This window comes from Salvelinus alpinus, chromosome 9 (assembly GCF_045679555.1).
Source record: "Salvelinus alpinus chromosome 9, SLU_Salpinus.1, whole genome shotgun sequence".
Lineage (NCBI taxonomy): Eukaryota > Metazoa > Chordata > Actinopteri > Salmoniformes > Salmonidae > Salvelinus > Salvelinus alpinus.
This window is the reverse complement of record NC_092094.1, coordinates 35,114,238-35,129,670: the sequence shown is the minus strand read 5'-3', so window position 1 is coordinate 35,129,670 and position 15,433 is coordinate 35,114,238. Positions and strand designations below refer to the sequence as shown.

The 15,433-nt window shown below is 43.1% G+C and overlaps 1 protein-coding gene across 3 annotated transcripts in view; it reads right to left on the bottom strand.

The window, feature by feature from the left end:
- Positions 1–4,190: 4,190 nt before the first annotated feature.
- Positions 4,191–15,433, bottom strand: part of LOC139584705 (chromodomain-helicase-DNA-binding protein 2-like) — a 29,159-nt gene continuing 17,916 nt past the window's right edge. For 2 of the 3 annotated variants that reach the window (XM_071416848.1, XM_071416846.1), the window contains exons 20-38: positions 13,392–13,463; positions 12,818–12,967; positions 12,439–12,587; positions 12,227–12,323; positions 11,975–12,067; positions 11,677–11,850; positions 10,923–11,101; positions 10,655–10,836; positions 10,420–10,558; positions 9,338–9,488; positions 9,112–9,228; positions 8,803–8,925; positions 8,489–8,623; positions 8,143–8,256; positions 7,058–7,236; positions 6,790–6,889; positions 5,561–5,765; positions 5,166–5,424; positions 4,191–5,007 (exon numbers count right to left, since the gene is read on the bottom strand). In XM_071416848.1, the coding sequence (XP_071272949.1) occupies positions 4,722–5,007; positions 5,166–5,424; positions 5,561–5,765; positions 6,790–6,889; positions 7,058–7,236; positions 8,143–8,256; positions 8,489–8,623; positions 8,803–8,925; positions 9,112–9,228; positions 9,338–9,488; positions 10,420–10,558; positions 10,655–10,836; positions 10,923–11,101; positions 11,677–11,850; positions 11,975–12,067; positions 12,227–12,323; positions 12,439–12,587; positions 12,818–12,967; positions 13,392–13,463 (2,904 nt within the window). In that variant the 3' untranslated portion in view covers positions 4,191–4,721. The remainder of the gene's footprint in view (positions 5,008–5,165; positions 5,425–5,560; positions 5,766–6,789; positions 6,890–7,057; positions 7,237–8,142; positions 8,257–8,488; positions 8,624–8,802; positions 8,926–9,111; positions 9,229–9,337; positions 9,489–10,419; positions 10,559–10,654; positions 10,837–10,922; positions 11,102–11,676; positions 11,851–11,974; positions 12,068–12,226; positions 12,324–12,438; positions 12,588–12,817; positions 12,968–13,391; positions 13,464–15,433) is intronic. The other variant, XM_071416849.1, reaches the window with a different exon arrangement.

Genomic DNA, 15,433 nt, shown 5'->3' with positions numbered 1-15,433 from the left:
ATTCTTTAAAGTCGCCACCCTTTGCCTAGTTAAATAAAATAAAAAATCTAATAAAAGATGACAGCTTTGCACACTCTCATCCAGCTTCATGAGGTAGTCACCTGGAATTCATTTCAATTAACAGGTGTGCCTTGTTAAAAGTGAATTTGTGGAATTTCTTTCCTTCTTTAATGCATTTGAGCCAATCAGTTGTGTTGTGACAAGGGAGGGCTGGTATACATAAGATACCCTATTCGGTAAAAGACCAAGTCCGTATTATGGCAAGAACATCACAAATTAACACAGAAACGACAGTCCATCGTTACTATAAGACATGAAGGTCAGTCAATCCGGAACATTTCAAGAACTTAGATAGGTTCTTCAACTGCAGTCACAAAAACCATCAAGCGCTATGATGAAACTGGCTCTCATGAGGACTGCCACAGGAAAGGAAGACCTAGAGTTAACTCAGAGTTAACTGCAGTCCAAATAAATGCTTCAGAGTTCACACATCTCAACATCAACTGTTCAGAGGAGACTGCGTGAATCAGGCCTTCATGGTTGAATTGCTGCAAAGAAACCACTACTAAAGGACACCAATAATAAGAAGAGACTTGCAGGGGCCAAGAAACACGAGCAATGGACATTAGACCGGTCAAAACCTGTCCTTTGGTCTGATGAGTCCACATTTGAGATGTCTTTGTGAGACGCAGAGTAGGTGAACAGATGATCTCTGCATGTGTGGTTCCCATCGTGAAGTATGTGTGATGATGCTTTACTGGTGACACTGTCAGTGATTTATTTAGAATTCAAGGCACACTTAAACAGCATGGCTACCACAGCATTCTGCAGTCTGTTTTTCAACAGGACAATGACCCAACACACCCAGGCTGTGTAAGGGCTATATGACCAAGGAGAGTGATGGAGTGCTGTATCAGATGACCTGCCCTCCACAATCACCCGACCTCAACCCAATTGAGATGGTTTGGGATGAGTTGGACAGCAGAGTGAAGGAAAAGCATATGTGGGAACTTCTTCAAGACTGTTAGAAAAGCATTCCAGGTGAAGCTGGTTGAGAGAATGCCAAGAGTGGGCAAAGCTGTCAAGGCAAAGGGTGGCTACCTTGAAGAACCTCAAATATAAAATATATTTAGATTTGCTGAACACTTTTTTGGTTACTACATAATTTCATATGTGGTATGTCATAGTGAAGACGGCACTATTATTCTACAATGTAGTAAATAGTGAAAATAAAGAACCTCTTGAATGAGTAGGTGTCCAAACTTTTGACTGGTACATACAGTTGAAGTCGGAAGTTTACATGCACCTTAGCCAAATACATTTAAACTCAGTTTCACAATTTCTGACATTTAATCCAAGTAAAAATTCCCTGTCTTAGGTCAGTTAGGATCACCACGTTATTTTAAGAATGTGAAATGTCAGAATAATAGTAGAGAATGATTTATTTCAGCTTTTATTTCTTTCATCACATTCCCAGTGGGTCAGAAGTTTATACACTCAATTAGTATGTGGTTGCATTGCCTTTACATTGTTTAACTTGGGTCAAACGTTTCAGGTAGCCTTCCACAATACGTTGGGGGAATTTTGGTCCATTCCTCCTGACAGAGCTGGTGTAACCGAGTCAGGTTTGTAAGCCTCCTTGCTCACACACGCCTTTTCAGTTCTGCCCACAAATTTTCTATAGGATTGAGGTCAGGGCTTTGTGATGGCAACTCCAATACCTTGACTTTGTTGTCCTTAAGCCATTTTGCCACAACTTTGGATGTTTGCTTGGGGTCATTGTCCATTTGGAAGACCCATTTGCGACCAAGCTTTAACTTCCTGACTGATGTCTTGAGGTGTTGCTTCAATATATCCACATAATTTCCCCCTCATGCCATCTATTTTTTGAAGTGCACCAGTCCCTCCTGCAGCAAAGCACCCCCACAACATGATGCAGCCACCGACGTGCTTCACGTTTGGGAAGGGGTTCTTCGGCTTGCAAGCCTCCCCCTTTTCCCTCCAAACATAATGGTCAATATGGCCAAACAGCTCTATTTTTGTTTCATCAGACCAGAGGACATTTCTCCAAAAAGTACAGTCTTTGTCCCCATGTGTAGCTGCAAACCGTAGTCTGGCTTTTTTATGGCGGTTTTGGAGCAGCGGCTTCTTCCTTGCTGAGACGTCAATATAGGACTCGTTTTACTGTGGATCTAGATACTTTTGTACCGGTTTCCTCCAGCATCTTCACAAGGTCCTTTGCTGTTCTGGGATTGATTTGCACTTTTCGCACAAAAGTATGTTCATTTCTAGGAGAGAATAGAATGCGTCTCCTTCCTGAGCGGTATGACAGATGCGAGGTCCCATGGTGTTTATACTTGCGTACTATTGTTTGTACGGATGAACGTGGTACCTTCAGGTGTTTGGAAATTTCTCCCAAGGATGAACCAGACTTGAGGTCTTGACTGATTTCTTTTGATTTTCCCATGATGTCAAGCAATGAGGCACTGAGTTTGAAGGTATGCCTTGAAATCCATCCACATGTACACCTTCAATTGACTCAAATATTGTCAATTAGCCTATCAGAAGCTTCTAAAGACATGACAATTTTCCAAGCTGTTTAAAGGCACAGTCAACTTAGTGTATGTACATTTCTGACACACTGGAATTGTGATACAGTGAATTATAAGTGAAATAATCTGTCTGTAAACAATTGTTGGAAAAATTACATGTGTCATGCAGAAAGTAGATGTCCTAACAGACTTGCCAAAACTACAGTTTGTTAACAAGAAATTTGTGGAGTAGTTGAAAAATGAGTTTTAATGACTCCAACCTAAGTGGATGTAAACTTCCGACTTCAACTAGACATACATACACAAACTTGTCATAATATATGCACGAACTGTCCCAGATGTGAAGCATGCGGATGGATGCCTTTAGGTCTTAGACTATACTGGATGAATCAGTGGACATATGTTTTATAATGTAGCAAAGTTTAATACATATGACTATAAACATATTGACAGTATATTTCACGTGGAGTGGCTCTCACAAATATAAATTATTTAGGCTTGTTTTCAAGAACACAGGTCCAGGGACTGTAGCGTGGAGAAAAGGAAGGTTGTGTTGGTTGGCTATTCCTTCTAACAGATCTGCCCACAGAGGACATAACACTGATTCATCTGTGTAAATCATTTTTCCCAAGATCTTTTGGAGAGTTGCAGAAGAACATGACAAACAATATCATTTTGTTCCCACCACCAGTCTTCGCTTAACAAGCATGCCACGTTACACAATCATCCATTGAGAACAATCTCAAAACATGACTGTTTAATACTGCATCATCTCTGTAGTAGAGTACAGTAATGTCCATAACCCATCCCACTGGGCACACACACTGGTTGAATCAAAGTTGTTTCCATGTCATTTCAATTAAATTACGTTGAATTGACATGTGTCCAGTAGGATATACAGTATGAAAATATACACAGAAATAAGGCACAACTGGAGAAGCACACCAGAAATCATAAGAACCACAGCAGGGCCAGTCTCTGGTTTGGCACTAAAACAGAATGACCAATAACAGCTTGTCATCAACCACATCCGTAAACACTCAAGTGTCCCTTAGAAAATCTATCAGTGGTTACACTGCTGTCACTGGGAATCGCATAACCTTAACTATAGAAAATGAAAAAATGATTTCCAGATTCTTCTCAAACATAGCACAATACTTTTACGGGTTGAATAAGCCAGTAGAGTGCAGTACTAATTGTGCAATGTAAGATGCAAAAGTACCATTCATACATAGGATAGAGAGAAATATGGTTTAAATGGCAAATTCTTTGCACATTTACAAATAAACGTTGTTAGGGATAGCTTTAACAGTCAGTGTTCTTCTGAAGCTTTACACAACAAATTACCTTAAATAATGTTTATAAACATGTCCTTCTCATTAGGTCCTTAACTTATTAGCGGGTCAGTGGTTATCATAAACAAAAAAAAGACAATGGCAATGAATGTCTTTACAGAAGAATGATTATCAACACTAATGACAAATGCTCATTAAAACATTTTAAATAGCAATTCTGAGAACTAGGTACTGGCGTGACTAACTTACTATTCGTCTTCAATTTAGACAGAAGAATGCACTTATTTTGATTCAGGAAAGAAGGGGCATATCTTTATGAAATTATGATAGTTTCATAACCAGGTCAAGATGAATAAACATTACTTTTATTATTATAATGGCATAAAGCTAAACTCAAAAAAATAACCAAAGTGTTTGGGAATAATACCATACCGCTAACATTTAAAAAGGCCAAATACTTCAGACACTTCAATGTTTCCAGATCAGTCATCATCAACCTTTCGGGCATCGTAATCTCCCCACATAATAGTCCATAGGACTAACTATCCACAGGCATTCTACAGACTCATCACTAACACTGACTGATTATCTGTCATTTCAACAACAAAAACATTTCTTAGTGTGATACATATTTCGTAATGTCGAACACTTTTCTACATGGGCACAGACACAGATCGTTACCACAATCACACCTGGGGGAGGGATGTGGAGAGTTTGGTGTTTGCTGGTAAACAGAGTATTTGTCAATTCCGTTTACGACTGAGGTTATGTCTGGCCAAGCGAAACAGTGAGTCTAGCCAGCCCAGACCTGTCCTTCAGTATCACCACTGTGTTCCTCACCTGGACACAACATCTTTCCAGTCAGTGACAGGCCTCATGTCTTCCTGTTGTTCCAGTTTAAATCAGCCCCTGCTGCTTTATGCTCTGCAGTCCGCTCTGCGTTTGGCGAGCGCGAGTCCTGGGGGGACTTCTGAGCCTGTGGGGAGTGTGGGTCCAGCAGGGGAGGGTTGTCTGGATAGGGCCGGGTGAAGTGTTCTTGCCCTGTTGGCCCCCTTTGCTCCAGCATCCTCCCCCTGAAGTCCTGGGGATGGCCTCCTCCACTCCTGAAGTCTTGGGGAGGACGGAAGTCATCGCCCCGTCTCCGCTTCGCGTCTGGATGTCTGAAGTGAGAGGGATGATGTCTTACAAAGCTTACTACTACAGAGCTACAAGGTACCACAACAGTTATGGTTTTAGCATTACATTCCAATACTGACAATACAAAATCTAGACATCATTGGGTTTGTAAAGATGAGGCCTAATTGTGAGTGTTTCTCACCTGTCGTAATAGGCCCGGCGGTCCCTGTGATCCTGGTCGTTGTCATACTGGTCATATGGCCTCTTCCGCGTGGAGTTGCTGCTGCCGCTACGGTAACTACTACAGCTACTGCGGTAGGAGTCTTCACGTGGACGACGGTCTCCATAGTGATGGTCCTTATACCGATGGGCGTCATATGGATGATGTCGCTCGCCTTGCCAGGATTGGTTGCTATTTCCAGGGTAGTTGTATTTACGATCTCTCTGCCAATCTCCTCGATCTGTCATCATGAGATAAAATACAGTGGGCCATGAGATATGTTGTGCTCATTTGTAAAATTAGAACTCCTCACAATTGCTGCCAAGTTGTAGAATTGTATACTTCAGATTTGATAAGACCAAATAAACAGCTCTTACCATCATTTCCAAAGTGTCTGTTGTTGGATTTGTTATAGCCTTCTCTGTGGTGACCTTGGGGGGATGTGGGAGAGGGATGAGGCATGCCTGGATGAGACTTAGACAATGGCTGGGTGCCGGTGGAGTCTCGACTGGAACTAGACGCCTCTGCTCTGAAAGACTTCTTCTTGCCCGACGTGTCATCCCCCTTTTTTCTATGCTCCTTCTGAAAATGAGCAAAGGACAATGGAAGGGTTAAGCAGAGGACTGAGCAAAAAGATCAGATAAATGATTGGCTGACTGTACTTGTTACAAGTTTTGATTAGTGCTGAGCGATTAATGCTTTTGGAGGTCATTTTGATTCTTAAAAAGTAATCATGGTTTTCAGTTTCAATAAACATAAAAAAATAATAATGTATTATGAAATAATGACGTATAATGATTTTAGACATTTTAATGGAAATTTCAAAGCAAAAAATTGCAAACATTCAATTGGCAAAACATAGAAGATACTCCATTGTCTCCATCAGGTCCACATTGTATAGACATCAATAGAAAAATAGGAATTTGATGACCATTCTTTTTCATTCCTTAAAAGTAATCATCTCATCTCAGGCATTAACAGTCAGCCAGCCAGGCCATCTAATGTTATGCACTCCCCATACTGCACAGTCTTTAGTAATCCTATTTAGCTAGCCTGCTCATGCCGCAGAGCTGTTTTGTCAAAATAGTTTCACTAGTTCTTCAAAGTGTCTCTGTCCCTCGTCGTTATGTTGTGTACATTTTGCTCACATGCGTTCTGTGTGAATCTAACGTAGCGGGTGTAAAAGTGTATCCGTCCAGAGATTTGTATACAATGATGAGATGCTCATGTCAATGCCCTGATAATGGTAGTCGTCATCCAAAAGGCAGGCTAAAAGTTCAGGTCCAAAATAAGCCCACAGAAATGCATTGGGTTTATTTTGGACAGATTTGGCGAGAGTGTAACCCTCTAGCTTCGCCTCTTTCTGTCTGATCCGTCTGGGGAAAAAATGGCGCAATGATTACGGCCATTGTAGTTGATTACCAAGTTTCTGCGCTAAACTAGGTTGTATATTTAGGCTCACAAAAAAACACACAAAAAAACGAAATGGAATTCAAATAATTGAACCGCTGCCGGGCAATTAGTTGTTTAATAACCGGGAAAAAGCGAAAGATCGGTTTATCGCTCAGCACTAGTTTTGATACTGGGAGAAAAGAAATCAGCTCACCTCCTCCTCCTGAGACCGCTTCTTCTGTGCCATCTTGTACAGCTTGTGAAGCTTCCTCGCTCCGAACTCTGTGAACTTGGACACAAAAATCCAGAGATTCCTGCCAAACAAAGAGACATCTTAGTAAGAGTTACCCTTAATATGGAGAACGATTTTAATGAAACTCAAATGGTATCACAATTAAAAACATAAGACTGACCTAAATGACCACGGAGTAGGTTTCATAATCAAACCTTCACAACTATCTTGTGGTTGAATGAGGGCTTACCGACGCCATGTTTTGACATGCTCTGGGTCGCTGTAGGCTTTAAGACACTCAGTGATGCGGTCTCCTATCTTCAGCAGGCAGGTGCGCGTGTGTTGGAGCTGCTCCTGAACAGACAAGCCCTCGTCAGGCTTATCCAGCTGTTTCAGAGCCTTCTTCACCAGCCTCATGCGCTCCTTACACTGGACAGACACACACAGTTTACTCAGCTAAGTAAAAGCGAGCTCTTAGTCAAAAATGATCCATATGTTTCAATTATCCCCTGCTGTACAGATGTAGGATCTGAATTTGATCCAGTTAGCTACAACAGGACAATAATCCTGCAGCAACAGTAAATGTGAATTATTATGTGGATTATAATTAATGACATTTTTTGCAGGGATTTAAACATTTTTCATTAGGGCAAATCAAGTCAGATTTCAAAGTTGAAATTACAAACTTTAGAAACCTTATAAAAACTAAAACACACTACAAGTTTGCATTTCCTGCTGTGCAGGACAATTCTCAACAACAAAAGAGTGATCAAATGAAGATCTTACATTTGTAACGGCACCTCCATTATGTTTGACACGTTAAATGGCTTATGGTTGGCGGCAGGTAGCCTAGCGGTTCAGTGTTGGGCCAGAAACTGAAAGGTCACTGGTTCGAATCCCCAAGCCGACTAGGTGAAAAATCTGGTGTGTAATTGCTCTTATTACATTTACATTTAAGTCATTTAGCAGACGCTCTTATCCAGAGCGACTTACAAATTGCTCTGGATAAAAGCGTCTGCTAAATAACTAGTTTGGCTCCTGAAAGCCATGGTATGAGAGACAATTTACCAACGTTTTGACGCAAAACAAATTGTTTACTGTTCTAATTACGTTGGTAACCAGTTTATAATAGCAACAAGGCACCTCGGGGGTTTGTGTTATATGGCCAATATAACACTGCTAAGAACAGCCCTTAGTCGTGGTCATATAACCACACCCCCTCGGGCCTTATTGCTTAAATGTAAAATGTTATTAACACCTACATTAGTCTTGTATGTTGTGAATAATATATCCTTATCCTGTCCACGTCAGTAGGGACATGGTGTAATAACTCACAATGCTGAAGGTCTCCTGGTCCAGCTCGTCGTCATCCTCTCCGATGGGAACAGGGTCACTTCCAGCAGTAATGTGGACCGGCCCCTGGGGCTTCTTCCCTTTGGCTCCTTTAGCCTGAAACACAGACAAACAACAGACACCACTCAGCAGGGCAACACAGATCTTCACACAAACACCTGCACAGCGACACTTCAACCTGCTGGTCCAAGAACAATCTGATAACCTAATCTGTTCATCCATCCATCTAACAAAAGTTCCCCATTTGTTCAGACACAGGAAAGGTTAGTGGGTGTGAAATTGTATACTACCGCAGCACAATGCATAAAGTTCACGACTGCTAAAGTACCTTTTCTTTTTTTGTCTTGGGACGTTTTTTGTCTTTTTCCACCTCTTTTTTATGAGTTCCCTGTTTTTCTTTGTTCTCTTTGTTATCCTTTTTCTTCTGTCTCTTCTTTGAGGGAGTTTTTTCTGTCCCGTCATCCTGGTTAAATAAAAAGCAGAAAGGTAAATAAGTAAACCAGTTCTGGTGGATTACAAAGACTGCATCATGTTGCCATTGTGTTCTCTATCCTGGTATTCTGTAACCAACAGGAAATTCCCTTGTGAAAAGGCAGGTGGTTTTTATAGGCAGGTTGTGCTGGGTCTTTCGAGGTGACTTACCCTCACCTCCCCTTCCTCGGAGGGGTTGTCTGACAGGCGAGGGGAGGAAATGTAATTTCCCTGCTCATCTTTAGGGGCCTTGTTCTCTTTCTTCACGCGAGGCTTCTTCTGCTTCACTTTGACCTGAGGGAGGGAGATATGATCAGCCAAGGGGATATGTGCTCTATTGTGAAGAGACCAATACCAGACAGAATGTAAGGAAGAGCATTACTGAATGGATTTGCATATAGATAATCCAAGGGGTTCAGATGCATAGGCATTACCATTCCCTATGGTCCTGATAAACAGAGCAGCGAGGTCTTTGCTTACCTCGTCCTTAGTGACATCTTTACTGTCCACTTCTTTCTTCAACGTCTTCAGAAGATAGTCCACTCTGCCCTGCAACTGCTTCCCTTGGGGTTTCTTGTCTGGGTCATCGGGGATAATCTGGAATACAGATTTGAATACAATTTGTTACCAGAAGAATAAAATGCACCCACACCGCTTTGAGTTCCACAGCTATCTGAGAAATATTTGATTCTGACATTGATGTTACCTTGTCTGCAAGTTTGAGATCCGGATCGGTCTTCATCAGATCCCAGTTGCCGTAGCCATGCTCATAGACCCCCAGCAACAGTTGAGTGTCATCCTGCAGATCCCAGTCCACGTCAAAGTGAGGCACCTTCACTCTGCAGGTCAGTTGGAACCTATGGCAGGAAGGAGGAGGAGAGGTGGTCAAACCCTCTGCTACTGCTGCCCATCAAGATGATGCTCTGGTGTCTGCATCAGTTGTTACAACTTTAACCCTTTACAGTCGTGAGAATTGGCCTATATGGATAGGGATACATTGAAATGTTTCTAACAGAAAAAATATGGAAATGCATAACCATGGTAGCAATCAATAGGGAACAGTTTGGAGATTATGGTAAATTATTAGACTAAAGGTAGACAACAGTTCACCTGACAAGACAATCCAAAAATTACACTGTTGATTTTATGTGGATTTTACATTTACTGTATTAGACGTATTTGTTGATAACGAAATCTGAAAATACTCAGTAAACATGGTAAGAATTCTCTTAGAAATTTGGGGTAGTTGCAACATAAGACAAAAAAAATGACAAGGGTTTGAGTGAGAGATCAAACTGGTGTCTCCAAGTAGCCACACACCTCTACAAAGTGTGCACAGTTCCTACGTAATTTTAATGCACTTTTATGACTCAAAGAAGTCTTCAAATATTTTTATTTTTTTGAGCTCTCCTAGCTACGCAGTTGATGAACTAGAGTAAGCACACTTGTAGTTGTTTTGAACACAGCCCTAAATCCCCATCACATAATTACTGTTGTTTACGCAATTCAAAATCTATTACAAAATCGCAATCTGCAACTTCAAGTTGCACGTAGAGGCTCAAGTTCAGAACGGCTGTCAGTCAAAACCCATACAGAGCTGTGAAGCGGAGACCCTAAGCTTTGTCGTCATGTATAGCATGTTACTGTACAGCCACTGCGTTTCGATTTACTCACTTATTAGTGTCCAAATCTACCATTATCAACCCGTATAGGAATATTTATTTTCTGTGCATATTCATCTGATAAAATGTTTCACATGCCTCAGATATACCTGCAATGGTATCTTACTTGTTTCTCTCAGCAGGATTAGCTGGCACAACTTTGTGCAGTGGCTCAAACTCCTCCTCATGCTGAATGATGGACTTGGCATTGACCTGCACTCCTGAGATCTTGATGTTTATACCTCTGCGCTTCCCAGGACCTTTGGCTAAAGGAACAGGGTGTACATGAGTAAAAACATTACAACACACTTGTTAGCCATAATTCCCCAAAAACGGAGTCTTGCACAGTCAGAATGTCACACCTTCACTGGGGTTCTCTCTGAGGTGCTCTTCGTGCTCTTGGACAGCCGTCACACAGCTGTTGTGGATCAGCTCTCCCAGTCTCTTCAGGTCTGCCTGGGATTTTTCCACCAGCTCAGAGTCCCGGGCAATGCACTCCAGCCTTTCAAGCGGAGCTGCAAATTTCTTGTAAGCCTTGATGAACCTGATAAAGGAAAGAGTAAAACATTAACCTTAACCATTTAATGAAACATTGAGAAACCATTCGGTTTAATGTATAAAGACACCTACATACTGTACCTGCGGATCTCTGCATCAGTAAAACCCTCCACGTTGTTCTTGCGGGCTCTGGGCCTGCCTCTCCTCTTTGGCTTCTTGTCATCGCCGCTGTCGTCCGTCTCGCTCTCAGAGCCTGAGGAACGGTGCTTCAGCTTGGAGCCAATGTCACTGTCACTGTCGTTAGCCTGGGGCTGCAAGACACAAGACAACCTTCAGACACAACAAGCAAAACCTAATTCCTACTGAATGTAGTTGCCAAGTGCCTTTTTGTGTTATGGATACTTCTGAATGCTTAAATTATGCGTGTTTACAATAATAAGAAATAAAATCATGATCAAATCTAATCATCAATAATAATAATTTATCTCCATATTGAAACATTTCGAGATGACTCTTCCATGCATTTCATGAATTTAGATATTCAACAGGAGAGGGTATTATCTGTGCGATAGAAAGACCCACTGAAATAAAACCTAATAATTTATTAAGGGAAGCTTCACATACAGTGGAATCCCCTACACCGAGGCAGGCAGTAAAAACCTCATTACTCATGACCACCCCATCATATCCCCCTGACTGAGAGTAGTAGAGTACACAGCTCAGCAGCACACTAGGAAAGCCCCTTCACACACACACAGCCAACTGTGCTGCACCATGGAGCAGTCACATAGCGCTCCTGCTCTAGAGAGAAGAACTAACGTGAGATGTGTGTGTGTGTGTGTGTGTGTGTGTGTATATATATATATATATGTTCTCTCCTGCTTACCCTCTTGTTGGAGCTCCTGCTCCTGGGCAGCATGTAGATGTCCTCCATCTCCTTCTGCTTCTGCTCCTCCTCCAGCTTCTGCCTCTGGTCCTCAGGGATGATGTCGTCCCAGTCAGGCACCGTGCGCTCCACCAGGTCTGGAGCACTCTCCTCCATGTTGGAGAAGTTGGCCACCTGGAGGAACACAGAACACATGTACTGGTCTGAGACTGGGAGTAGAGTGGCTAGTGTAGTAGCTAAAGGTATTCCTGCAGATTTTGTTCAAATCAGGCTCAGAGTTGGATCAACTTCTAGGTACCTTGAACTGAGAGAGCAGCTCATCTGTGGCACATGATCCGTGGTCGCTTTCTCTGGTTTCAGCCAACCGCAAGATCTCATCAATATCCATCTCCTGCAAGGGCCAAAAGAGAACAGCACAAGGTAAATTACAAGTAACACAGACATTTGGTAAATATGGAAGTATGAAATTCTGTCATTAATACTCTTACGAAACACCAGTTTCAACTCTTTTCAAAGCACATAATCAATAGAAATGTGTCTCTCTATGTACCGTAGGTTCAGTCTCCTCTCCTTCTGCCTCTTTGAACAGATCTTCAGCTCCAAACTTCAGGATGGCAGTCAACTCATCTTTGTTGAATGGGTTGGAACTGTGAAAAGAAGTTGATGTTGTTAAGAATCTGAGGAACCTCATGTTTTCAGGAGTTACTAGTCAAACATAAAGCTATATCCAGACTAACAGATTCCATGTTAAAGTTTCCTTACTTAGAATTTCCAGAGTTGTTATCCAATACAGTTCGACCAGTGGTGTCCATTCTCTGAATGACAAGATGGTCCAAAACCATCTTCTTCTTGGCTCGCTCAATAATTTCTTCCTCCACAGATCCCTTTGTGACTAAGCGATAGATATTCACCTGTTCATTGAGACAAGGAGATATTTCAATCAAATCAAATGTTAATTGGTCACATTCACATATTTAGCAGATGTTATTGCAGGCGTAGCGATATGCTTGTGTCTTACTTGGAAATTTGGCTAAGACCAACATTTCCATGACGGCTCTGCTCAAGTTAGCAGAATCAAGTCAGCTTGTGCTTAGCCAAGCCTGCCCTCCATACTAATCACTATGGGTCTACTTGTGGTTACCTGTTTCTTCTGGCCAATCCTGTGAGCCCTGGCCTGAGCCTGCAGGTCGTTCTGAGGATTCCAGTCAGAGTCGAAGATGACCACAGTGTCTGCAGATGCCAGGTTGATCCCCAGCCCTCCAGCCCTGGTGGACAGCAGGAAACAGAAGTCCTGGACAGAGAGGAGAAATTATTATATTAAAAAAACTAACCACCTTACATAGTGCATCAGAGCCGACCTGATGAACATCGCAAAGGGATTAAATGCTTGAAGTTGAAAAACATGTCAAGAGTGATAATTGTTAATGTGGCTTTAATTGTATGGGTAATTAGATATGTTGTTATCACTTCTTAAAAATAAAAAATTCTTAACAGAATATCATAACTTCTACGTGGAAAATCCTAACACTCAAAGAAATTGAGATTCTAGTATCAATATGGTAATCTTGACGATATATACATCTCCTTGCGCATAATCATTCAGAGTAACTGAAACATAACTAAGCCCTGACGCAGATCCAGAGCTGACAAACACTGAAATGATCAACCCCTCCAATCTGCAACAGCTAAAACATCACATAGTTCCGATTACATACCTCAGAGCCTTCAGCATTAAAGTGGTCAAGTGCCTGTTTTCGTATTTCTCCCTTTATGGAACCATCCAGGCGCTGAGAAGAGAGGGAAGGAGAGACCTCAAACCTTGGAACCTTGCCGAAACGCCCTCCGCCCTAAGATGCCACTGAGCAACGCTCAGCTATACATGCCATTATACGATCCATCAGGCAAGCAGCATATTGTCAAAGAGCAATACAGCAGTAAAACTATGTCTACAGTGATTTAACCATGCTAAAGCCCAGCATGAAGACAGTGTGCACTCTGGCTTTGGGGACCAGCCAGTCCACATCAAAAATAACTTGAGGATAAAAATAACCATATACACTAACACTGCCAGTGCATGTGTGCTGCAAAACTGACACATGAGCCGGTTAACACCAGAGTTGACGCCAACACTGCTCCAATATCTCAACGGCACCTCTAATGTAAACGCCCTCACTAAGTCAATATAATAAATATGGAATAACACTTTTTTTTTTTTAACTTTTTTTATTTCACCTTTATTTAACCAGGTAGGCTAGTTGAGAACAAGTTCTCATTTGCAACTGCGACCTGGCCAAGATAAAACATAGCAGTTTGAGATATACAACACAGAGTTACACATGGAATAAACAAAACATATAATGGAGATGTAAAAGAACTAACAAGGAGAAGTCATACTGAATACAAGAACAACAGGAGGTAGACTACTGAAGGTTTGGACCTGCTGCCTTACCATCCCCTGGGCTGTGTTATACCCTACCTGGAATGGGTAGCACTGCTGCCTTACCATCCCCTGGGCTGTGTTATACCCTACCTGGAATGGGTAGCACTGCTGCCTTGCCATACCCTGGGCTGTGTTATACCCTACCTGGAATGGGTAGCACTGCTGCCTTACCATCCCCTGGGCTGTGTTATACCCTACCTGGAATGGGTAGCGCTGCTGCCTTGCCATACCCTGGGCTGTGTTATACCCTACCTGGAATGGGTAGCACTGCTGCCTTACCATCCCCTGGGCTGTGTTATACCCTACCTGGAATGGGTAGCACTGCTGCCTTACCATCCCCTGGGCTGTGTTATACCCTACCTGGAATGGGTAGCGCTGCTGCCTTGCCATCCCCTGGGCTGTGTTATACCCTACCTGGAATGGGTAGCACTGCTGCCTTACCATCCCCTGGGCTGTGTTATACCCTACCTGGAATGGGTAGCACTGCTGCCTTGCCATCCCCTGGGCTGTGTTATACCCTACCTGGAATGGGTAGCACTGCTGCCTTGCCATCCCCTGGGCTGTGTTATACCCTACCTGGAATGGGTAGCACTGCTGCCTTGCCATCACCTGGGCTGTGTTATACCCTACCTGGAATGGGTAGCGCTGCTGCCTTACCATCCCCTGGGCTGTGTTATACCCTACCTGGAATGGGTAGCGCTGCTGTCTTGCCATACCCTGGGCTGTGTTATACCCTACCTGGAATGGGTAGCGCTGCTGCCTTGCCATACCCTGGGCTGTGTTATACCCTACCTGGAATGGGTAGCGCTGCTGCCTTACCATCCCCTGGGCTGTGTTATACCCTACCTGGAATGGGTAGCGCTGCTGCCTTGCCATACCCTGGGCTGTGTTATACCCTACCTGGAATGGGTAGCGCTGCTGCCTTGCCATACCCTGGGCTGTGTTATACCCTACCTGGAATGGGTAGCACTGCTGCCTTGCCATCCCCTGGGCTGTGTTATACCCTACCTGGAATGGGTAGCACTGCTGCCTTGCCATCACCTGGGCTGTGTTATACCCTACCTGGAATGGGTAGCGCTGCTGCCTTACCATCCCCTGGGCTGTGTTATACCCTACCTGGAATGGGTAGCGCTGCTGTCTTGCCATACCCTGGGCTGTGTTATACCCTACCTGGAATGGGTAGCGCTGCTGCCTTGCCATACCCTGGGCTGTGTTATACCCTACCTGGAATGGGTAGCGCTGCTGCCTTACCATCCCCTGGGCTGTGTTATACCCTACCTGGAATGGGTAGCGCTGCTGCCTTGCCATACCCTGGGC